At 35.4% G+C, this 26,405-nt stretch overlaps 1 protein-coding gene across 4 annotated transcripts in view; it reads left to right on the plus strand.

Moving 5' to 3' along the window:
• The window catches only part of GLS (glutaminase), a 67,770-nt gene that overhangs the window by 18,378 nt on the left and 22,987 nt on the right, over nt 1–26,405 (plus strand). Inside the window, exons 6-15 of one of the 4 annotated variants that reach the window (XM_034065445.1) lie at nt 114–277; nt 6,709–6,767; nt 14,464–14,496; nt 14,765–14,823; nt 15,985–16,051; nt 16,572–16,622; nt 19,119–19,295; nt 20,406–20,537; nt 22,102–22,194; nt 23,031–25,599. In XM_034065445.1, the coding sequence (XP_033921336.1) occupies nt 114–277; nt 6,709–6,767; nt 14,464–14,496; nt 14,765–14,823; nt 15,985–16,051; nt 16,572–16,622; nt 19,119–19,295; nt 20,406–20,537; nt 22,102–22,194; nt 23,031–23,177 (982 nt within the window). In that variant the 3' untranslated portion in view covers nt 23,178–25,599. Of the gene's footprint in view, nt 1–113; nt 278–6,708; nt 6,768–14,463; nt 14,497–14,764; nt 14,824–15,984; nt 16,052–16,571; nt 16,623–18,189; nt 18,290–19,118; nt 19,296–20,405; nt 20,538–22,101; nt 22,195–23,030; nt 25,600–26,405 lie in introns of those variants that run through there. The other 3 variants (XM_031045857.2, XR_004549910.1, XR_004549909.1) reach the window with 3 other exon arrangements.

Consider the following 26,405-nt stretch of genomic DNA (forward strand, 5'->3'; position numbering starts at 1 on the left):
GGAGTCTCTTTGTTACTAGTCTTAATATGTTAAAGAATAGAATGAAGCATTTACCACGCTACCTACTACAGCTGGCAAACGAGAACTTCAAAATCTCTTTTTGTTTTTCCCAGGCATTCTGTTGGCGATACCAAAGTTCCATTTTGTCTCCAGTCCTGTGTAAAGCCTTTGAAATATGCTATTGCTGTTAATGATCTTGGCACAGAGTATGTGCACAGATATGTTGGTAAAGAGCCTAGTGGATTAAGATTCAACAAATTGTTTCTGAATGAAGATGGTAAGAGATATGTAATACTTAATAATGCAAATAATTTTAGAAAATTATGAAACAAGATATGCAGGGTTTTTTTTTGTTTCAGTCTGTTCATTTTGCCATATCCTCTTGAGTCTTACTATTAGAAAATATCCCAAAATATTTTGCCATCAGCAAGGTAGGCTTATCCTTTGTCACTTGCTTTAGCCTAATTTAGAATGCTAGTAAAAGATGTTTATTCTGTCTGCTAGTTATCCGGCTGTAGGAAAAAACATGAATTTTGATAATGCAAGTATCTGAAATGTGTATTTATTTAGATAAGTTGTTAACATGTGTTCCTTAATAGTGTCTTCTGTAAAAATGATGGTAAAAGAATCAAAGACATTAAACTGATTTTAAGAAACATCTATATTCCTTCCTTTCTCAGCCCTCTGAGAAGCAGGTGCTGGTGCTGAAGGCCAGCACTGGGCAGTTTCCAGAAGGCAGAACTGAGCACATCTTCCCACAGATTATTCTAAACTGAATTTGGCTGCTGATTCAAAGCACTGTATTTTTTCCCTGTGGCAGGACTGCTTTAGCGTGAACTTGTCATACATTACTTACCTAGATTATTTCGTTTTCCTGTTATACTAATCTCAAGCATGAAAATGTTATTTTTGAAAACATTGTGGCAAAAATCTGAGTTGAGTGACTCATGTAGCCTTAGAGGAAATACTGGGTGTTATCTCAGAAACACAAATGTTTCTTCTAGCAGAGAACAGGCAATGTTTCCGTTGCCATGGTATTGAAATTAATATTTAATTAACAGCATAGGGCTTGGATTATATTTTGGCAAGGACTCTATTGACTTCTGACTTAAATATCTATATTATTAAATATATTAATGGTACATAATTATATTTAATACATACCTTACAATCATCTTTCCAAGGTTAAACATAAAATAGATCATGACAATTTTTTCCTTCTTTTTTATTATGTTAGTAAGTGGTAATGAAATACCAACTTGCATATATACAGCCAAGAGGGAATGAAGCATTTTGTCAAGCTTTGCTGTCTTGTTTTTGCTTTCCCAGTTTTTCCAAATACAGCGTCATAGAGCGTGAAGATGACTACCTTTCATGTCCCAAGAAAACTTTCAGATAAAAAAAGCAGCTTTGGTGCTGAAAGTTGCTCATTTTTTCTTTGGCTCAATATAGGTGTTCTTTGGTTTTGTGTGTGTTTGTTGTGTTTTTTGTTGGTTTATTTATTTTTAATGGATTATGGGTGGTGTAATAATTTCTTTTTTTATTGCTACTTTTAAAATTGAACTGTGAGGAGGCAAATTATTAGGCTGGGGTGTTTTATATTACTGTTAGACTTCAAGAGTTCTTGTAAGACTTACGCAATAAGAGAATTGGGATTATTAAAAGTTTGACCAGTGTGCATGGAATTCATAGAGAAGACTAATTCACGTGGTAAAGGTTGTAGTTTTTAAGTGTGTGACTTGTGTGACTGATATAATTGACATGAGAAAAATGCGTTAGAATATAACCTGAAAAGCTTCTTAAACAACAGATTTAAAGCAGAAGGCAGGAGTCTAATAAATAGGAACATTTCAGTTATAGGGAGATAGGGAATTTGAGTTTCTGTGAGTGAAGGAAGAGGAGGGAGGAAGGAATTATACCTAAATTAATGTATGAAGATTTAAATTGATGTATGAAGTTTGGATATGTGGAGTATTTGGCAGTTTGAACGTACATAATTACATTGAAGATCAGATTTGAAAATAAAAAAATATAAATAAATATATTTATTTGCTTTCTGACTGATATAGTTGAATTTCATGTTTGTAATCATTTTATGAAGTGATATACAGATATTTGAAAATTGGTTAGCTATTTTTTTTTATACTTGCTGCATTAAAGATTCCTAAACCAGGATGTTCTTAGATTTCTTTGTTTACTAGTATTGAGATTCAAGCAAGACTATTGCAAGGCAATTTTAAATCATAGCTAAAAATGCTAACTTACACGATTCTTAGTAACATTGTTTTAAGTTTTGAATAAAAATCTGTGCTGCACAATGGGAAATGGGAATTTCTGAAGCTTTATGAATACTATATTTTAAAACTTTGTTTTAATCAAAAGGAACACATCAAAGAGTTTAGAATTCTGGAGGAATAAAGCAATTCCCATGTTAATTAAAATGAGATTATTATGGTTGATTGAAGTAGATCAAGAATGTTGCATAGTAAAATGTGTCTGAAGTAGGGTGTCATCAGGAATAATTTTCCTGGTTATGGCCATTGAGCAGTTTGCAGGTTTTTTCATGCCTATTGAGTTTATGATGCAACACATCTGACAATACCTGTATGCATGTACAGTTAATATCTCTTATCCATACACATGACCTTCTCTTGCTGATAATCTGTAAAATTAGTGCTGTAATATAATTTTGTGGAACTTAGTGCAGTAATAAATGTTGCATTGTAATTAAATGAGGGATTACTAGGAAACTGTTTATTCTGCTGAAGGACTTTGTTAACTGAAGACATCATTCTTTCTTGACGTTATTGTCTTGGACAAACACTGTGAGCCAGTTGTACAAGAAAAGCCTAAGGCAAATGACGGACAAAAAAGGTCAGAAGAACTGGCAGAGGAAAAGCATTGCAACTTGAGCTTATTAGGGGAAAGGTCTGGTTTGTCTATGGCATAATTGAGTGGCAGGCTGGTAGAGCAGTTGTACGAACTGTCAAGACAGTTTTGAGATATTAAAATTTATATATTTTTTATCATTTCAGTAGTGATGTTCATTGGAGTCGTTTTCTGGTAACTAAATGTATTTTCTTAATTTAGATGTACCTGTTAAATATGTTACAGCTGTCTAGGTAAAAGGCTGTTCCAGACAAGTATCTCCTTCCCACAGGGAGCACAGGGCTGTATTGGTAAAGAATGCATTTATTATTCAGAGGCTATTAGGTGGGTGGTTTATGCAAGAGGCAAATTGTTGAATCAGTGGTAAACTTAATCAGGGCACCCCAGATAAAGGCAAAGGGTTGTTAAGACTTGTGCTTTTCATTAAGGCTAAAACATGAATTTACTCCAGAGTGTAATGGTACATTAATACACAACTTCTCTGCAAGTCTCATAAAGGACTTTCTTCAGTCTGAGCAGATCATTGCCTTTGTTATTTGATTATAGATAATATATGTGTGTGTGTTTATGGAGTGTGCCAGTTAGCTTTGCAGAGTTTGATATCTCTTTCTAACAATTAATAGATGCATTTGTTCACCTTTTTGTTGCAATTGTGGTATCAACCTTCATTCCTTGTTGTTGTGCAATGTGAAATCCCCTTGCTGATGGTACCCTTTGTGTGGTAAGTCAGTAGCTGCTGTTGCTTTAGAAAGAGACCTATGTATGAATTTGCTTAAACATTAATGAAGTTAATGTATAGGTCAGAACCTATACATCCCTAAGAGGTGAAAAAAATACCTGGGAATGAAGGTGTTACTGATGGGAGTGGAAGACAGCTCTTCTTTGAAATAAGCAAGAATCTTTCAGAAGATTTTATTTAAGCATCCTGGCACTTACAAAAGGCCAGTATATAGTAAGTCTGTAGAGAGTTTCTTTGTTGTAGAATAGAATAGAATATTTCTGTTGAGAGTGACCTACAACAGTCATCTAGTTCAGCTGCCTGACTGCTTCAGGGCTGGCCAAAAGTTAAAGCATGTTATTAAAGGTGTTGTCCAAATGCCTTTTAAAGGCTGGTGGACTTAGATCATCCACCTCTCTCCAGGATACCTATGTAGCTATTGTGGCAAGATAGAAGGGTTATCTGTCAATTCCAGTTATCTCACTAGGGAAGGTGTTAAATGATATTATCTGGTGCTTTCACTATCACTATCTAGGGATAATAGTGAAAATTGCTTTCCTGGGGCATAGGTACCCTGACAGGATTTATTCTGCTTAGAAGAGGCAGCAGTGGATTAATGGAGGGTATCGGAACTGGAATGCGCTAGTGTTAGGCAGCAGTGAGAGACCCTCAGAGAGGAGCTTCTGTTAGTGTGTGGTAAGCCAGACTGCTGTACATTCCTGTAGCTGTGAAGGCTTCCACAGTGGTTTTTCCTTGCTGACTTACCAAGGTGGGAACAAAATCCAACGTCAGAATTTCGGAAGCACGTTCAGAAAAGCCCATGTTTAATCTCATCAGAAGGTTCTTGCCATTCTTATGTGGGGGCAGCACACAGAGGTGTGTTGGTTGTAAAGGGGCCAGAACTGGTACATGTAGTTTGGGATTCTAAGCAATGAGAGGTAGGAACCTGCAGAATAGAGGAAAAGGTAACCCAGAATGCCTTGTGACACTCAAGATAAGTGGAGAAGTCTTGAGGGAAATCAGATGCAGTAGAAATTCTGAGGGCATGTGCTCTGTGTGGATGTATCACATTGATAAGCTTTTGAGTTGCTAAATGCTAAATAAACATTATATATCCTTTTTAATAAAATATACATGTGATGTGTAGAGGGTTGTGTGCAATTTAAGTCATTAATGTATTTATGGACTGGAATGGTACCTGATGTTGATGAGAGGAAGTGGTATACCCTAAGTGTAGCTAGAGCAAGAAATACACAAAGCCAATGTTGTATTGGACTGTGTATCTGGAGTTGGGATCTCCAGTGGAAAAACTGGAGAGGGCTTCAGTGAAGGACTACCAAAGTGCTGTGCAGTCCTGGGCACATAACTCCAAGGAGCAGTTGAAAGAGGGGGTTAGGAGCTCCCCTGGGGGCCACTTAAAACTCTTGAGGACCAGTTGCAGAGGTGAAGGTTTGTGTAACTCTTCTTTGTAGTGGCAGGTGATATAAAAAGGGCTAGTGGTCTCCCCACTGTGGCTTGGGATGTGCAGGCTGGAAGTTAGGGTAAGCTCTAGGAGGATCAGGATTGCTGGAGAGTTAGAGGATTTGCTGTGTTTGGTGGTTTTCAAAGCTTGAATAAAGGCATGACTGACCTGATGAAACCTCTGCAATAGCTTGGCTTTGAGTAGGAGGGTGGAGGAGATGACCTCCAGATGTTCCTTCTGACCAGCAGTCTGTGATGGTTTGCCATTTGACTTGAAATGCCTTTGACTGGTGTTCAGGTTTATAGTCCCTAAGGAGAGAGTTAGGAAACTACAGAAGTGCTACGTTTTTCCTACTCAAAATCTGGTTTTAATCAAAAGTCAAATATATTATCTTTTCACTAATAGAATAACTTGATTTTTTTTTCCCTTTTGAAAAAGTTCCTTTTAATACTGGTTTTCCAAAAAATATTAAAAGGAACTTGAGATGATTAGTTTTTTGAGATTATCTGATAGTCTTATATAGCTAAGTGCTAATGACCATGACCAGTGTAATTTTCATGGCAAGGTACATGTCTGTGTATATGCTGTGAATATCAGACTAATCTCCAAAAAGCAATTATCTCAAGTTCCTTTTAAAATGTGTGTGTGTTATATAGGAATAGTGAACTCTCTGTGTGTTTTTAAAACATATTTTGGAGATAAACAAAGTAGCGGCAAATAAATGGAAGAATTCAAACTTGTCACAATATTAATGCACTGAGAATTGGTTGAGGTTTTCATACACCAGAACTCTCCAGAATCAGCATCCTAGTTTAAAGGCACAGCAAAAATGTTAGTTAATACAACAACAAAAGAAGGCAGTTAAGAGGTAGATGTTGATGAATGAAAGTATTTTGGAAAATGGCTGATAATGAAAGCTTCTTTTGGAAAAGAAAGATACATTCCACATGAGCAGGTAGAATGACTGGGAATGCAAAAATACTGTTAATGGGGAGGTAAGTGATAAGAAACTTCAGTGTATTAGGTACATGCAAGTCAATTATAAAGTAAGTTCTAGTGAGGATGAGTAAATTATTAGTTGTATTTCAGGAGCTAACAATAGGAACCTCTTGATTTTTAAAAAGAAGCAGGAGTTTGTATTCATGTGCAGCAGTAAAGGAATTCAAGAACTGGAATTCTTTTTAAGGACCTGTCTGAACACTTAAAATCACTGAGACTTGGTAACCTGCAGGAAAAATTGGAAAGTCCTTTAGGGATTGTTCCACTTGGATGTGTTGCATTGATCAGATCTTGAAATGCTGAGGAGGATTCAAAATGTTCAAGAAAAGAAATGACAGCAAACATAAATTTACTGGGCTATTAATCATTGTAAGGCAAAGTGTGTTCTAAAATGTAAAAATACTTTGCTCACAATTACAAAACCTTCTGTATAATGTTGGCCTAAAAAGTTTTAAATTTAGGATGGTATTTCAGAATCATAACTTTAAGTCATACATTAATAGTAGTTTTTACCTTAATATGTGTAATTTTTCTCCTAAACACTAGTTAATCCTTACGATTTTTCTCTTAATCACTTTTCTAGTTTTGTTTGACAAATGTGTCTTGGCATGTATTTGTAATTGAAAACTTTATTTCACAGACAGGCCTCATAACCCTATGGTGAATGCTGGAGCAATTGTGATCACGTCTTTAATCAAGGTAAAAAGTTAATTTTTAGTTTCTCTAGGAGTATTTTAATAGAAGGTAGAAAAAGTATTTTGCACAGATTATGAACTGTTTTCATTTTGTGTGCACATTATTGGGTGACAGTTTACTCATGAGCAGGTAGATGGGCTCTGATGTTTTTGGAAGCAGTAACACTTCCAAACAAAGGCAGTATTAGATTAGTCGGTTTTTAAAAGTAACGGTGCAGCTGAAAGACTCTTTTTCCTTAGAGTTTTTAGTTTTGTTTCCTTCTTCAGCTGCACAGTACTTGATGCTCTCTTGAGAGAATTGCCTCATACTTGTTAATATCGTCAGGAGTGTATTCTATAGCACTCAGAAATGTTTTCTGAATGTCTAATGCTCTTGTATAGTATAAAGTTACAAGAATATTTCTTGCTGTGCAAAAGAAATGCAAGAGACTATAATCTATACAGGAGCAATGCAGCTATATGTCAGTTTTAATACTGAATTTGTCTGCTATTAACTAAATCATGTTTAACTTTGACGCTACATAGTTTCTGTTGGTATGTTAAATGTGCTTTCTCAAATAAGTATGCTTGGAAACAGTTACTTATGTTTTATGGAGGAAAGCATAGCTGAATAATGACAAAACATCTTTAATCCATGATCTTGAGATTTCTATAAAACTGTATTTGATTTTTCCTTAGTATAGCTATATCTTGTAAGTGGCACAAATTCCATGTAATGCTAATGTTTGCCAGATACTTTACTTGTATTTTCTGCCTTTTTTTGGTAGCCACTGGTACAATAAAAATACTATTTGTTTTTATTTTTCGTGAGGGTACCTGCATAGAACTGTAGGGAACATGTCAGTCCCCTGGAGTTTTGAAGTAGAAAACCTAATACTGTTACTTCAGAGGTCTGAAAATCTTGTTTTTATGTCTCAAGGTCCATCAGTGTGTTTCCTACTTCCTATTTCCAAATTGTTGACTTTTAAAATTACTTAGATCATGATTTTCTGTTATTTTATATTTAAAGAAGGTGTAAGAACTCCTGCTTAAAGACATTTATCTTTAATAGCTGTAGGTGAAAGAAAATGGCCTTAAGTATGACAGGTAAATTTATTCACGTTTAATATCTTTTTAAAGGTTGACTGAGCATTGAAATTCACTTTGGATAATAGTGAATTTTAAAAACCTGATTGAACACATTTATCTGAAATGTTAGTCCTACTATAACATGCCCTACTGGTCAGAAGGCAAGACACAAGCATGTGTCTCTTGAAGGCACATAGTCCTCGGTAAATGGTGTACTTCTGAATAGATAACATGGATTTGTTTACTGCATGCAATTGTGGTATTTGTTAGAAGGTTGGGGGATTGTTTTTGCTGGGTGGTTTTTTTTAGTTTCTTTTTTTCTGTAATGTTCTTATGAGGAGTGTTGCATTGCACTAACATTTTTTGCATGTGGTAACTGCACGTCTAATGGACGCATATCTTATCACACTCATTATTTGTTTCCAGTGTGATTAACATGTAGATTATATTATGTACTGCTTACACTAAGATACCATTTATCATTTGAATAACTAACCAGAGTAAACATATTCTGAGGAAAATTACATAGAGGGTCACAGGTACAAAGTTACTTAATAGTTGCATTTGTTGTGAAATAACTTCTTCTCAGTCTCCAACTTAACAAAATTCCTACTAACTATTCAGCAATTTAAGTGATTGGCATCTATATTTGATTTAATCTAAGTCTTGTTGTTTGTTTTTTTTCTGGAAAAGCTGGCTTCATTAACTCATGTTTTGCCCTCAGTTCCTGTGCATTCATTCTGTCTATTAAGGTGTTACTTGCATATCTTGAAGACTCTGTATGGCACTTAGAGTCCAAGAAAATTAAGAGATTCTTAAACATGGTTGCATTCAGCATGTATGACATTCGTCTAATGGTAACATGTTAATAGCTATGGTGAGATTGTTGCTGTATTTCACTGTTAAGAATACTTTTACCTCCTTTGATATTATTTTACCTTTCTGAGAAATTGATTCAAGAAGTCTTCCAAAATTTACGTACATCACACTGAATTTAGCAGCTGTTAGTATGCATGCTCTTGCACACAACTGTCCTTAGTATCTGACACAAATTACAATTACTAAGAGATGATGCTTTTTGTCAGAATATGTAATGTTAATATATAAATGTTACATTTGAGGGGTGGGGGTGGGGAGGGTTCTTAGCATCATATCCCCAGTTCCAAATTTAAGAATTTGGTATATACACCTTGGAACTTAGAGTATAGTAACTATAACATTACGTTTAGTCCTTGCTACTCGTAAGAATGTGTGTGCATGTTTAGTACAACATTTGTTTGGCTTACTTAGGCATGACTTTGTCATACTTTTACCAGCTTACATGATTCTTCTGTTGTCATGTGCTTGGAACTAGGATATATTTACATTTTGATGCTTTAGTTCATGGCTCTTTTCTAACTGTGCTTGCGTTGCACTCCACAGACTTTACAGCAATTTAAAGCATGTATCTACAATAAAAATGCTTTAGCAGATGGACCTCCTGTGTGCCAGTTTTAAGGAAATAAAATTTTCAAAACCCCTAAGAACCTTTTCCTTTGTTTGTAATTGTACAGCCATTTGCCTTTATTGCTACTTACATAAATTGCATAGTTGAGACAATTTTCAAATAACTCTTACCAAAAAGAAAATTGTAGTGACAATTACAGAAGTTTGTGGAAAAGCAGTATTTGATAAAATGGTAAATTCTTCTACGTCTCCAAGGAAATACAGGTGCTTGAAATCAGAAGATTCAGATTTAGTACAGATTCAGTGCTCTGTAACCACTCAGCTTTCTGTACATCACATTGACTAGGAAAAGTCTTCATTGCCTGTAGTATGAGTAGGTATTTAGTGTTTGAGCTGGTGTTTTGTTCTTAAACCTCAAACTCAATTCTCAAAGCCTGAGAACTCCAGAAATGTCAGTGTTTGTGTCAGCAGTTGGATTGGATGTAAAGAAGAAATTCTGTACTGTTAGGGTGGTGAGGTACTGGAATGGGTTGCCCAGGGAGGTAGTGAATGCTCCATCCCTGGCAGTGTTCAAGGCCAGGTTGGATGAAGCCTTGGGTGATATGGATTAGTGTGAGGTGTCCCTGCCCATGGCAGGGGGGTTGGAACTAGATGATCTTGAGGTCCTTTCCAATCCTAGCTATTCTATGATTCTATGATCTTTCCTGACTGGGGAGGATGGCGCATTAGAGATGCAAATGAGATGGAGAGAAAAGGGTTCAGTGTGAAATATGTAAAAGGAAGCAAACAGCTGTGGAAGTAATCACCAGAGATTCAGGATTCCATCTGTAGATAGAAGTTTTCCTAGTAAAACAGCAAATAGAGTGTTTATAAATCCTCCAAGTGCTGGCAGCCCCATGCACAATCTTACGCAGACTGTGATAGACTAGAATGCTCAGTGAAGGGAGAGGTATTCTATGGTGGCAAATTAATGTGGGAAACATTTAGACATGTTGGGGTGGCATAGCAATAATCGTAGTCCTTGCAGAAAAGGTGGTGTACAAGAAAATGAAAATGCTGATCTTACTGACCCTGAAGAAACTTAATTCAGTGAAAGCTTTTTGTTGGTGGTTTTGGGGTTGGGTTTTGTTTTGTATAAAACATAGAGGTGTAGCTGATATAACAGTTGGGCTTGATCTTAAATGTCTTTTCCAACCTGGTTGATTCTATGGTATATTTAAGAGCTTTCTGAATATGCTAATAAGTCATAAAATAAATGAGGCAAAGTGTGGTGGAAAAACCTGTCCAGCTGTGCCAAGGATCTGTTTGCTTCAGAATAGTTACTGGGAAACCTATACAGTTATGGCTTAATACATGAGTGGGAAAAACACATGGCTTATTGGGTTTATTTGACAATATAGTTACAATAAATAGTACAGATTTAGCTTAATTGCTGTATGCTACCCATTGCACTTTTCTTTCCCGATAGACTGATGTGTAAATGTACATATGTACCACCTTAAAACATGTGTTGGCGTTGTGATCTTCTCTGCCAGATACTTGTCTTTATTTTGGTGAAGTTTCCCCTCTTCCTGAGTTACTATTTTCCCTGTAATAACTAATTTTGGAAAGAATATACTTTCATGTTGTTCTGCACTTGCTTTTCATTATAACTTCAGTGTATTGAACATAGAATATGTAGTAGTGATGTTTAAAATGACGTATGTTGAATGGTCACATGCAAATATTTTAATACCTGAAGGACACAATTCCTACATGTATTTCAAATAGTAATAGTACTGGTCTTAGTGGGTCAAATGCTGTCAGTGACAGTCTGCTCTCAAGTATTTCAGAGCTGCAATGACACGCTAAGCAGTCAAGACACCAGTTCTCACAGAAAAGGCCCAGATTAACACATATAATTAAAAACATATGTAAGTACAGAAGACTAAACACATTATTAGTTAATGTAAAATGCACAAATGTTAAAAATGTTTTCTTGCATCCTTGACTTAGTATTAAGATTATTTTATTTCCCCTGGATGTTTCTCATACAGTGATAGGTTATAAATTTGGCTTAAAAAAAAAAACAACCTAGAAATTATTTTTTAAATAATCTTATGTTATTAGAAGATTATAAACTTCTTGTGATCTAGATGTTTTTATTAGCTTGGCTTAGATTCAAAATTGACTTACTTTAACAAGAGACACCTGGTAAGAGCTTATGTGGTCTAATTGTGTAAACTCAATGTTGATCAATGAAAAGTGGCTAATATTAACTACTTTTCTGATAAATATTGCCTGATTTTGTTGTTGCAAGCTCTGGTGAGTATCCATGGGTCTCTTCTTTCCTATGTACATGTAGGCATGCAACCTATGCAACTGCTTATATTTTTCTAGTAGAAATACAGATAATGAAAGTACCTTGTTTAAAATGGAAAAAGAGAAGATCACTAGAACCTGACACAGTCAAAAAATTCAAATTTCTGATTGACAGCTGTAGTGTCCATTGTGGCTTTAAGTATTTACAAAATTGTATTGAGCTGTCTTCTGCAAGTTTGAATTTTCTGCCTCTCAAACTGCTTCAATCTTAACATTTTCAGTTTCATTTTGTGTTCATTTAGAAGTGTTTTTTCCATATGCATATACACATAAGCATGTGTACGTAAGTGTGTATATGAACATATGTTCCAGTAAGTGTACTAAATGCTTGTGGAGTTAGTGCATGAAATGTTTCCTTTGATGTTCTAGGCAGATGTATTGCATCTGAAGTTAAACAAAATGCTTTTTGAGAAATATTGTCACAGTGCCCTCAACCTTATAAAATCAAGCTAAAAATAAGAAGCACTTGTGCAAGAACAGAGTTTTTCTTGTCTCTTGTTTAAATTATTATGGGAACATTGCTCAGTACTCTGGATGGTAGGTTTTTATATTTGCAGTTGAATTTTAATCATAGCATATGTGTTGCCTCTGTGTCTCTTCAGCTTTTTAGGAGCAGCATATCTCTGTCAGCTGCTGAAAGAGGGAAGCTAGTATGTTGGGTTTTTTAATTGTCATATATATGGAAGCAAAGTTTCCTGGCTTAGTTCTGCATTATGTTAAATCCATACCGAGGTCTTGATCATGTCATTACTTAGGCAAATATTTTAGCTATACAAGCAGTCTAATGTTGATAATGATGCTTTTGTGTTTGATACAGAGTACGTATACAAGTGTGTGGAACCTCAGAGACTAAAAATACATCACCTGAGTTAGCATATAGAAGATTTTCTTCCCAAAATACAAGATGGAGATGTAAATTTTAAAAGGAAAACTTTTTTTATAACAAGTTGATGTGGAAAAAGTTTGCACAGTCTCTTGCCCGCCAGTTTTATATGCTGCTGGGAAAGCCAGGTTTCTGTTGAAGGGATAGGACTTCTTTTTTTCAACTGCACACAAAAGTGAAGCATTATGTGTTTGTATTTTTTGCAGAAAGCATGATCCCTTTCTCCCTCTTTCTTTTTTTTTTTAACAAAAGAACTTGTTTCAATTTATTATATGTGTCTAACCATACAGTTATCAATGCAGCATCCCATGACTAATGCTGACCCATTTTCCCAGAAAAAAAGATGTTCATTGTGCATTTGAAAGGTTGAAAAGGTTTTTGTGGTTTAAATGTTGTTACATATTTTACAGCATTAGGATCTATGGAATATTTTGACAACTGCAACAGTTCAATGAAGTTGGTAATTTCTTCTTTTAATTATTTTTCATTGAACAGATTTGGAGATAAATTTTTAAGGCTTGTGTTCTGGTATATTATACAGAAACATTTTGATGAAATGTGTCATAATTTTTTTTTTCTATCTTACTGCAATTTAGTATTGCCTTTAAGAGTAAGGTTATTAGCCTTTAAACATAAGGTAACCACTGGTGTATAATTTTGACCAAACAGTGTGGTGTTCCTTTCAGCTAGTGATCGTACGTGTATGACTGCACATCCTCTTGTAGCTGAGCTGATACATGGGCTTCAAAGATTATCTGCAGCACCGTGATCCACATACAAAGTGGGAAATGAGACTGGCTTTATATGTTTCATTAAATAAAATACTGGTTGATACAAAGCTTCAGTTTTTTTCCACGTCCTTCCCCATTCCCATACCAAACACAGTGCAAGTAGTGTCTTGAGTTTGCTTGAGATGCGTGTTATCTAAATAGAGTATCTTCAATGCTGAAATTATTTATAAAAGCATCTTCTCCACATATATTATTTCCATCTGTGGATGTGGTGCTGTTGTTTTTTAAACTTACTTAAAAATTCTGGTTGTCTATTTCAGAAAGTTGAAAACTCCCCCAGGTACACCATGTGCTGTTACTTACCTCCCACCACTCTTTAACCTTCTTGCTACAGAAATTTGTGAAAGGTCACCTATCAGAGACCTGCAAAGAATGAATACAGTCTTTAACTAGCAGCTGTTAAATTGCTATTAAACTGGAGGGAAGGCCCAGAATAACACCTCTCCTCCTCCATGAAAAAAACAACCCAACCAACCCTGAAAATTAGGTTTCACTATCATCCTTAAGTGTGATTTAGATTATTTTTTTCCCTTACATGATGTAAAATTCTATTTTTGTAGCTGTTTAATTTTTATTAGGTAGGGCATTAATCAGCTATTAATCAAATCAGATCTTTTTGATTCAATGCAAATATTTTTGTAGTAAGGGGTAACACTTCATTTTAAGTCTTTCATCTAAATTCTTAGAATGAGTGCTAGCTATGGAAATACTTTAACTTCAGTAGCCTGAACTTTTCCTATGCTCAGCTCTGGTAATACATAAATACCTTTGGGTTACTAATCTATAAAAAGTTAGTGTTTTCATAATTATTGTAGTAGTAGTTACTTTGGTATTTTTTTTACATTTACTTTGTGCTAATCACGTAAAGTTGAATAAAGAGCACTTAAAATAAAGCATACCTTTTTCAGTTTAAAGTAATTTTCAACATACAGGTTGTTTGATAAAACTTATAGTATTTTGTAATTTAAATGATAATTAAAGCTTTACATATCTAACACTTTAATTTTTTCATTAATATATGAAATGATTGTAGTACCTTATTCTTAATTAGCTTCATGCCTTAGTTACATGCATTAAAATTCCTAATACCGTTAAGTGAACTAACTTCTTCTGTTAACAATTTTTGTAAATTATTTTTTCTTTTCTTGCAGCAAGGAGCAAATAATGCAGAAAAGTTTGACTACGTAAGTTAATGTTACAATATTCTTTTTTTAACTAAACTCAGCAGTAAACATGTCAAGATGGTAAAGGGATTGCAAGTGAAATTTCAGTACTTTCAGGTGTTTTGTCTTTTTGTCTGTACTTGGCTGTTTACATGTATAATGATGTGAACTGCATTTGTAAACGTGTTACGAGATTTTTAGGGTAAAGCTGGATGAAAAGTTTGTTGTAACTTTTAATGTGTGTGAAAATGTTAGAATGTTTTTCGCCCATCCTCTCTGTCTCTAACAGGTAATGCAATTCATGAATAAAATGGCTGGTAATGAGTATGTGGGATTCAGTAATGCTACGTAAGTATTTTTACTTATTTAATGAAGTTAGGTGGAAAATGCCTCAACTGATAGTTAACTTACTGATCTTATGGCAAAGTTAGATACTTACACTGAAGCTATCGCTCAATCTCTAATATTAGAGGGTGTCTTTGGCTTAAAATTTACAAGAACTAAAGTTGTGCATGTTTCTGACATCACTGTGGCTAAATGTCACATAAAAGTATTGCTTCTCTCTTCAAGATTGTATTACTCTTAGTGCTCTCTTGGTGCTATGTCAGTGAGAGCTGTAAGTGCAGCTCTTACTGGCATTCATATTAAAAATTAAACTCTGCAAGCTGAAAGCTGCATATCAAATGTTTAGCAAGCATGCTTTTTACAACTGGGACTATTCATGCTTGAAAATAGATGATTTCAAGCTTTTTTCCAACCCTAATCATTCTATAATTCTTTTTTTTCACATTTAAATTGTTTTCTAAACCAATTCCCCTCATTAACTCAATGTATAACATTCCAAAAATCTTGATCATTTTGAGACAGCACTAGGAAAATCATAAAGATTCCTTATAGCAGAATTCCATGTTGCAGAGAAGTAGAATGAGATCAACTAGTGTTTTTCCTGAGCTTTGTTAATGTAAAAATCCTTACCATGGAAAGAAGCAGACAGGAGAGAATTACCTATGCTTGTATCATACACATTCCTCCTTCAGGTTTCATCCTTAATTAATCATCATGATAAACTGTGCAGCTATCAGTCAATCATTACCTGACCTGCAACTTGATCTTCAGGTTCCTCTCTAGTCTGGTCAGTGTTGCAAGTGAATTACCCATTCTCTGCAGCTCTTAAGGAATGTTTTATTCCACTGTGGCCTTTTTAGATAATGCTCTGAACATCAGGATCTTAACGCTGCTTTGCCTTATGCCAAAGTCAGCTATGTATGTGTAGATGACCAATACTGTGTGTATTCACATGTCAAAGCTAATTCACTTCAATTGGGAATACTGGGATGAGCTTCTAAGGCAGCGTCTGTCCTGTTAGTAGAATGCTTGTGTTCAGCAGTGTATTGTTACCTTTTACATGCAGTTACAGTGACTTACATGATGTGTCTCTGAAATTCACTGGTTTTCTTTGAAAGGCTGATGTGTTGTTGCCTGTTTTCATTTTTTATTTCCTTATTTAAGGTTCCAGTCCGAAAGAGAAAGTGGAGATAGAAATTTTGCAATCGGCTATTACTTGAAAGAAAAAAAGGTTGATCTCTTTTGTTCCTTGTATTTTGAAGACTGTGTGGTGGGGTTCTTTTCATAGTCAATGAAGATGTTTTATTTATTTAATGTACAGTATGGCATAAATTATTCTAGTGTTGTATATGCTTTATACCACTACTCAAAATATGGTCATTCTGGTAGAATGCTGGTTATCTTTTTTCTGCCTCATAGCCATGATAATCTGTTTTATTTGTCGTAAAATGCATAATCTGAGCTGTACAGATGACTTTATAAAACTCTTAAATGCAGTTTTCTGATTTAAAGATGTTGAAAGCTGTACTAAAAATATTTTAATACCTAGTGTATTGACCTCAGTGCACTGTTATTTTTAAATCTGATGAGACTTAATATTTTTACTGTTGCATTGAAATAAATATTTAATTTAAAATCTGCCTAGTGCTTAATGTGCTGACAAGAATATAGATTAATTGGTTTCTGTAAAAGTCTTATTTAAAAATAATAATCATAATTTTCCCTAAAGACTCTTTATTTTTCTTCCTCAGTGCTTTCCTGAAGGCACGGATATGGTTGCTATACTAGACTTCTATTTTCAGGTAACTGACTTGAAAACTGAGACTTGTTATAGACTTAGATTTATTATTATTATAAGCAGTAGAAGCTGATTTGTTCATAGATGTGAAGGCTTTAATGGCTTATAGTTAAAACTTGTCAGGTTCTGCTAAGCTCTAGAAATAAATGATGTACACCTGGTGTATCCACATTTGGGTTTGTTTATGTGATTGTAATTAGGTGTCTTTACTACTAATGCAAAGTAGCAATAATCTTATAGTTCCTAACTACTACTGTTTTAAACCATTATGTATTCAGTGAGTTTGACAAAATATTTTTGTTTGTTGGGGTTGCTGCTCTTTAATGTATTGTGAAGTACTTTAGACTCTGTGTGTAACTGGAATAGTATATGCATGCTCTATTGTAAGCTCAAGGGTAGTGTTATAAATGAAATAATATGAGTATCCCTCCTTTTTGTTTAATTTGGTGCTTACGAGTAAAACAAAGAATCTAGGCATATGTGTTCCCCCTCCCCATTTTTTTTTCCTTTTTGACTTTCAGCAAGTTACTTGCAACTGTCACAAAGTGAGAACTTGGCACGTGTGAGGTATTTCCTCAGTAAGGGTTTCCTAATGTTAAACCATTCACAACTCAGGTCTGCTGCATATATTGATCAAGAGGCAGTTCAAGTTGTGGTACTGATTGAGTCTGGGATAGTTTTTAAAACCCCCCAAAAATGGAACAAACTAACAAAAAAACCCCAAAAAATAAATCCTCCCCAAAAATCCCCAAGACCACCCAAATTTAGTTATCAAAGGCATCTGGTTTTGGGTCATGAGACTTGCTCATACTTATGCAAATTACAAACAACATTTTTTAAATGCAAATTTTATCTGAGGTTTTTCTATCGGGATGCATCTTTAGATGGAATGACTGTTTATGAAACAAGGTGTGTGTGATTAGCCTTAGTTGACCTTGAATTCAATTGGAAACTAGGTGCAAGTTAATAGTCTACTGTGAGCTTCTGTTCTTACAGAACAAAACAGATAATTTATTTGAATTTACTGCTTAACATGCTTTTTAAATGCTTCCTATCCCACTGCCTCAAGTCCTGATGGGCTTCTGAATATAAAACTTATTAATAAGTTGCAAAATGCTAAAATTAACTCTTCTGTGTATTTTAATGTGACCTCATTTAGTGCATTGTAACCTCTAATTTCATGACTGTGTGTCATTTTTTACTTTAACCCTCGCAAAATCCCCTTTTTGCTCCATCCTCAGAAAAAGGACGGCTCATACATGAGCAGCAGTTCTGTTTTCTTCTCCCTGTGTAATGCTTGCTTTCCAACACTTTATTCAGATGCTACTTAAAAGACTAGTTATTCCTTTTCTTTGGGTTTTGTGTGATGCTCCTCCCTCCCTTGTGTAAGTTGTAACCTTTCTGAGCAGGAATAAACCTTTTTTCCCTATTATCTCTGTAAAGTGAGGATGGATAATTCTCATTTTAGAGAACCGAGGTACAAAATGCAGGTGCTTAAACTGAGAACCTAGAAACACTTTTTTTTTCAAAGTAGGTGATATTATGTAATACTTCATATGTTTAAAACACAGTTGCCATTTTAGATGCGTCTCTGACAATCTCTTGATTTGCAACTCCAGTTGATTGGACTAGGATGTATTGAGTTTGGCACCCGGAAAATAAGAATTCCAGGTAGTAACTACTCATGCAAACTTGGCTTAGGTAACTTCATGAAGTATCATGTAATGTCTGTTTGGCAAAAGCGAGAATACAAGCACTAGATTGTTTACTTTTCAGAGTAGCATTTCAGCTTCAGGTTGAAACCAGCTTATCTTTTGGTTTCTGCAGAAATGAGGCAGCATCAGGTGATGGCATCATATCACATTTCCTGATCTGTCACCAAAGTATGTATAGTCTGTACTGAAGCAGGGATCCTGGGAGAAACTATCGTGTGGTTGTATCATTAACATATCATTAAGTATATATGAGAGAAAGGTGAAATGAGGCTGCATCAGCAGGAAGTGCTGGCATTAAGATTTGCATGTGCTAGAGTCTGCAGCTTTCAAATGTACTTTTAATAATGTGTGGGGTCTTCTAAGGCTTAAAAAAATAAAATAAAACACCAAACCACACAAAACAAACTCATACTGAAAAACCACCAAACCCAGTCATTCTGTGGCTTTGCCATTTAAGCAGATGCAAAATACTGAGATTGTTTTCCACACCTCTTCCTGTCAAAGGAACATAAGGGGGGTGGGGGGAGGAATTGAACAAAACACTAACCTATGAAAAATGCTGTCCCAGACTATTAAGAGGGCTTACAAACACTGTTGCTGGGATCTTCATAGTAGGAAGATTCAGACCATATTAATTGATGTGGCTAGCATAATCTGTAATGATCGTTAAGCTCCATGTTATTTTGAGATGTTATTTCTTTAGAAACATATAGTTGATCCTGCTATAGTTGGCCTTACTGTGCTAGAAGTGTCAGTTCTTATAATCTCTCTTTCTTTTTCATAAGCTTTGCTCAATAGAGGTAACATGTGAATCGGCAAGTGTGATGGCAGCAACTCTGGCTAATGGTGGCTTTTGCCCAATCACTGGTGAAAGAGTACTGAGTCCTGAAGCAGTCCGGAATACCTTGAGCTTAATGCATTCCTGTGGCATGTATGACTTCTCAGGGCAGTTTGCCTTCCATGTAAGTAGTTTTCAGATACGTGTTACAGCTGACCAGGAAGGTTAATCTGTGCTGGTGTTTCCCATGTTCCAGGGCTTATTTGCTTGCTTGCTTGCTTGCTTCTGGGGAAGAGGAGAGGGTGTTGCATAAATTGTTTAGAAATTAAACACTCCATATCATAAAGTTTTACCTAGTATTCATGGCACTACTAGTACAGCATATCTTATGGCACTTACGTTTGGGCATACTTTTCATGTAGAAACATAAATACTGTCCCTTAAGAAAGGCTGTTCCTGAGAGAAAGCTTATGATACATAAGTAACTGGAAACAACTTAACTGAAGAAATCCTGTTATATTGGAGTAAGGAACAGCAAAAAGCCTTTGCAGATAGTTGCTTTTTCTTCACTAACTTGGGCTCATGAATTGTCCTCATGTTGTAAAAGTGGCTGTTGTATGCAGCATATATACTGTCCTGTTTTCCAACAGTATGTTTCTTACATGTAAGTATTTCAAGATACACTGCATCTTGTTTTCAGCATTTTGTTATGAGTATTTTCAAATTTTTCTTCACTGCATATACATAAACTTGATTATGATGCTTTTTTGTGACCTGAAAGCTACTGCTCACAGAGCTGTGAGGATATGTGACGTGTTAATTCCTATTTGAAAAAGCAGCATCTTTATCTAGATTATAAATAAGTAGGTTATTACGTGATTTCCTGGATAGACTCTCTAGTTTTCTTGAGGTTTTGTTTTTCCCAGTCAGTATTTTTTATGTGTATAGCTTTGTATTATTACTTTCTTGCAAACTGTTCATGACAAATATACTTGCGTACTGCTGCTTAGTCATAATTGCCTTTTTATAAGGATTTAATTCTTTTTCACTGTATTACTGACTCAGTTACTCAGAGCGAATAATTTTTATTATCATGTGCTTTGGATTGCCACCAAATGTGCCTCAGGTTGTCGTCTATCTAAGAAGAGATAAGTAATAATGCTTTCCTAGCTTCAGGTGCTTTCCAGATCTACATTTTATAATGCTGCATCATAATCATCAGTAAAATACCTAATACATTGGGTTACAGTAGTGAAGAATGTTTGCAGAGGGCAACAGTTCTCTTATTCTATAGGTTGGTCTTCCTGCAAAATCTGGAGTTGCTGGTGGGATTCTTCTGGTTGTTCCTAATGTCATGGGCTTGATGTGCTGGTCACCTCCTTTGGACAAGATGGGCAACAGTGTTAAAGGAATTCACTTTTGTCATGTAAGCTGCATTGCTTTTAGTGCCTTTTGGGGGTGTGTGTGGGTATTGCTGGGGTTTTTTTGTGTGTTTTTTGGTTCTTCCTTTCGCAGCTGATGCTTACTGAGCTTCAGTTAGTATGCTGAGATCTGAGTAAATTAAATGCTGATTTGTTACTCTTTCGTGCATAGCAAGTTTCGTCTGATCCAAGGGTAAAAGTCCAAGAAGAGGCTTTTCATTTTAGTGATAAATAACACTTTTAATTCAGTGGGCAGTAAGAAAATGTGATGCCAGAAACACTGGAGAAACTTACTGTGGAAAGGCTTTTAAAAGGACCACTGCACGATGTAATGAAAGAGCTGGTCTTTGTGTACTGAACGAGAAGGTGCAGACCTCTATTTACAGACTCATTTTCCTCTCCAGTCATAAGTAAACAATTTTCAAAACACTGGAAATGCAACTCTCATTACAATAAAAGGAAAAGATTCTAGTCCTGATGTGTTCTTAAGTGATTTTTATAAACAACCTGACATGAAACATGTCTTCATAGCTCAGACCCAGTTGGACAAGCTGTTCCTAGCTTCATCTCTTGCTTTGGAACGGGCTGTAGACTGTCTGTTTATAGCAGCGTTAGACACAGGAAAGATTTTGTCGAGTACTTTGTAGCGATGAATAAAGGTGTTTTCTGGGAGAGAAGAATGTAAAAAATTGTCTTTATTTTCTCCCCTAAAACTACCTTGTAATACCAATTAAGTAATATAAACTGGGGAAAGATCTCAAAAAAGAGAATAGTAGGCTATTTAGAGCCCTATAGGAAACATAAGATGATTGCTGATGTTCAGACTAGGCTCTTCAAGGGTGTAGTTTATGTGGATAAGCAGCAGTTAACTGTTAATATTTCTGTTTATCTAACTGTACAGCTATCAATTAAGAGTACTAAGAAATCACTAATTATAGATTAAGTATATTAAAGGTTCATAAAAAATAGCCTTGATAATTTGATATAAAATTTGGTATATAATTTAATACAAAATCCTAGAACAATAGGTAAGCAAAGGACTTACTGCTTTTATTTTGTATTAGAATGAGACCTAAAACCTGATGATCATGGCATACATATAACATGAATATAACATCCACATTTGAAAATACAACAGCACGGCAAAGTCCTGTCATTATAATGTTTAACGTAGTAATTAAAACTAAATTAAAGTCCATTATGTCCCACATTTTCTTGTTTCATCCTTTTGAATAAAGTTTTATGAACTGGGCTCGCACAGACTATTCTTCCTGTTTCTGAACTGTTTGAAAAAGCTGGAGTAAAAATATATTAAAATGGGTATTCTGCACATTGCTGCTTGTTTGGTACTTCTTTAAAAATGAATTTAATGGTTTTGTTAGAACTTGTTCATATCGTTGTAACATGTTTGAGGGGCTTGTAGACATTGATATTGACTTACTAAATAACCTCATTCATGGTTTAAGTTACTAGGCTATGATGTAAACTGTAAGTGGTCTTAGTATTACAATCTTAATATGCGTTTGACTGTCATGCAAATAATAATACATGTTCTTTAAATATTTGCAGGATCTGGTTTCTCTGTGCAATTTCCATAACTATGATAACTTGAGACACTTTGCAAAAAAGCTTGATCCTCGCAGAGAAGGTGGTGATCAGCGGGTAAGTTAATACGTGTGTTTAGTGAGCACTCCTTGTAGGCATTAGAAGAAATACGGAAAGTTCTTCTCTAAATGCAAAATTGCTCAATGACATGTATTGCATCAAAGCTTTCGTATAACCTACCTAGCTTACATTATTAGTGGACACTTACCTGGGTGGACCACACTATCATGGGATTTTGTATAGTAGAATTTCATACTAGATTTGTAACTCCGTATCATGCAGTTCATCTGCCTTGCTAGGCTAAAGATGTGGTATCTGATAAAAGTTGCAGAGTCTTACTGTACTGGTTGCCTCTAATAAAGATTTGACCAGCTGATGGGCTTAACCTTTCTGTGCTGTGCTGCAGTGCATGAGATGTGTATTTAGCATTTTTTTGCAGTGATATCTCTGAGACCACAAATCTTGCTGAGTGTTGCACAGGCAGTGAATTCAGGTGTTACAGTGCTGTGGATAAGTGCCTGTTTCTAAGGAAGCAGTATAAGCAATCTCTGGGAGTGAACTGAATCCACTCCAGCTACAGTACAAAAGAGGAAAGTGTGAGGGAGCTTGAGATAAGGAGAAGCTCTGCTTTTATTATCGTTAATGTTTTAACTAAGGCATGAAGATTTCAGTGGGAGAAGACACGGTGAAATGATTTTTAATGTGCTTCTATTTGCATATATACATCTAAAAAATAGCCAATTTGGAGTTTGAGTTTATTATAAATGGAAAAGAGAAAATGGGAGTTTTATGTGAAGCGATGAGAAGCTTTGAGTCTGTTAGCATTGACTGCAAGTATGGATTTTTTTCCTTCAAATACACTAATAAATAATGTATGTTGCTTGAACAACTAGCATTCCTTTGGACCAATGGACTATGAGAATCTCCAGCAAGAACTTGCTTTAAAAGAAACAGTATGGAAAAAAGTGTCACCTGAATCAAACGAGGACATCTCCAGAACCGTAGTATATAGAATGGAAGGTCGGGGAGAGCAAAACTAAACGAATGGGTTCTAGTTTCACTCAAATCTTCATTTTAAAAACCCTTAAGCATCTCTAGATTTAACTTTGATTTGAATATTGTTTGCCTGGTGTTTCATTTATATATACATTTTGTGTAAATTCTGTATGCTATACCAAAAAGACTGTCAAAGCTTAAGCGTGGGGGGAAGCCCATAAAAACAACAAAACCCAAAGCTGTTAACTGACTGTTGTAGTTACGTAAGACACATTTGCTTAAAAAAAAAGAAAGAAAATAAAAAGGTAAATCTGAATGTTTTCAAAGATATACCACTTTTGTGTATATCTGTTTATTTTTGTTTATATCTGAGAATTTTAAGTCAATTAACTTTAAAGGATAAGCAAGAACTTGTGTCCTGTGATCAGGGTCAGCATGTAAAGAGAGAAGAATTTGAATTAAAATATAAAGTAAAATAATGTCAGCAACATACAGGAAGTTCATGGATCTCTAAATAATTGTATATTAAGTGGAGATAGATTCTGAGTCATGATATTACCTTTTTTTTTTTTTAATACAAGCTTTCAGATTGTTATGACCAGAAATGAATCCTTTGCATAGGCCATGCTTGTGAAGTTAATATCTTGTTTGGGTTTTTTTATCAAACCTTTATTAATGTTAAATAAAAAGAACAAAAATGGCTGCGCAGGACTGTATGAAGGGGGGAAAATACCGTGCCTTGTCTGCAGGTTGACTAATGCAGTGGAAAGATTTCTGACCAAACTATTTTGAGTGTCTTGCTAGCTGCTTGTATTGCCAGCTGGTAGCTATGACTCAGAAGTCTGCCTTACTAATAATGCTGTGCTCCACCCTAGAGAGGAATGTCAGCAATCTTGGGTTTAGAGCAGCAACCAACCGAATAGTGAACAGCAAGTATACTCCGAGTAAAGCAGATAGGTAGATACTATTAAAATTGTTTACAATTAACTTATTTTTCAACTGCTTATGTGTGTGCATGGTCATATATGACAGCAATATTTTTAAAAATTATCACATGAGCACATTTGTTAAGAGTTATCCATAATTGCTACTTTTTAAAGTGTCAGTGAATCTGCACCTCTGTCAGCTTGCTGAGAAGCAGGACTTGCATTCCTGTACAGGCAACACATCTGTTCATCTGCACTTGATAATCAGTTTTAGTCTCTTGAGTAGGGTGTAGCTTGACATGGTATATGTAAGCTTCAGATAGTCTCAATGGGTAATGCTGGTCAGAGGGCACAGACTTACTAAATTCTTGACGTTCTTAATGATGCTAAAAATTATAGAAAGTTATTTTCTGTAAAGCCTTATAAGTTTGCAGATAGACACCACCCCCAGTACACATCATGCAGAGTCCTGGTTTATACAACTTCAGAAAACTCATCCAAGTAATCATAAATGGTATTTGTTGAGGATTTTAAAAGACAAAGACAGCTAATTCCTTAATAACACCTCCACCCCTTCTCGCTGCCCCCTTGCCCTTTTTAGTTATCTAAAACCCCAGAGTGCATTCATGTAAGAGTTTTGCATAAAGGAAGAGTTAAGGTTTTTGCCTGCCCCTTTTCTGACCCATCTGAATGGTCATTAATTCAGAAAGATGCATAAGGCAAAGCTAATGTTCTCTGAGAAAGCAGTCTGTTCTTAATTGCTCTGTTTAGGTATTGTTAATCCTGTGTGAACATTTGAAATAAGCTCTAATTAAACCCTGAATAGTCTTCATCTAGTAGGGTGCTGTAAAGGATGGACTTCCTGTCTTTGAAGCCTAGGATTAAAATGTTTAAGCAAAACAATACAGAACATCGATTTTCAGTGAATTTGAAGTCTTACTGAGATGAAGAGGTAAATCTGTGGTGCAGATGTCAGTAATATTGTCAGCACTACGTTGCTGAGTAATAGATGTTTTATGATCTTATTGCTTATGATAAGGTCAGGTTTGTCAGTGCTTATCTTGAAAATAAACTGAAGTAGGGACAAAGTCTTAAATTACAAAAATGTTTCACCTGTTTGAAGCTTTTGCAATAAGCTAGTAGTTACGGAGGCAAAACAAGTATACAGATCCTGCAAAACAGCATGGCTTTACCTGAAATACCCTCAACTGCAAGAGGGAAAATAAGGTGTCTGCTGATGCTGGAAAGTATTTACAGTGATTACATGTTGCTAGTTAAATTACTGATTCAATTAAAAAAAGAGTGTATGATGCAGGACTTGTGGGATCTAATTCTACACACATAATCTTCTGGGGTTTAGTACTATTTGAAGCTAATTCTAAAAATGTGGTTGAAACCCAGATGGAATAATTTTCCACCTTCAACTTAAAAATCTTTACCATATCTATGCTTATCAGTTACATCCAAAACTTGTGGTAGAGACAAGTCCTGCATGGGAGATCTAAAACTAAGGAAACTACTAGCTCTTTAATATGCATAATAAGAATATTTAGGGTACAACTTACACAATCTTTACGTTAGAGATAGATATGTGTGTATATATATATATTACAGTTCTGTAATACATGCTTTTGAAGCCTGTCTCAGAATTTAAGCCAGCCTCTAGCCAGGAGGGGTCAGGAGGAGGTTCCTTATTGTGTAACTTGCCCACACTCAGTTTCTTGTTCTGGCCTACTATGCCTGCAGATGGCTTGTACTGGTGGCAGGGTACACAGGAAGCGGGGGACCATGGTTAGGCCTGCCATGACAACTTACCCATGTCTACGTTGTGTTTGGTGAGCGGGTCTGAAAGAATGCGGTGATAGAGGCTAGTCATTGAATGTTTGAAGTCTGCAACGGTTTTAGTGTTCACCTGTGCTACAGTAATAGCAATTCTTGATATTCAAGCATTTTAGCTGTTTGTTTGTTTGTCAGCATCATTAACATTTCATTAGAAATGTAAATGCTTTTTAAAATTTTACTTCAGCATTTGTGTTGTACCTTTTGGCTCAGTTGTTAAGTTACCTGTCTCGTTTTCCATTTTTCATTTGCATTGTACGTTATTTATGTATCTCGATTTCCAGCATGCTTATTTTTGTATTGTTTAATAAATTTATTTTAAGCTGATTTTTATTGTATTCTTTTTCTCTCAATGGAGAACAGGTTTGTTCAAACACATTTTTGAGACTGGAGGTGGTGAGATAGTGAGCACTCCGTTCTAAGAAGGATAAAGTTCTGGAGAAGTAGGTGGAATAAGCAGATTTGGTTAAATCAGCCATTGAAAACCTTCCCAAGACTTCTTAAACA

This window comes from Melopsittacus undulatus, chromosome 8 (assembly GCF_012275295.1).
Source record: "Melopsittacus undulatus isolate bMelUnd1 chromosome 8, bMelUnd1.mat.Z, whole genome shotgun sequence".
NCBI lineage: Eukaryota > Metazoa > Chordata > Aves > Psittaciformes > Psittaculidae > Melopsittacus > Melopsittacus undulatus.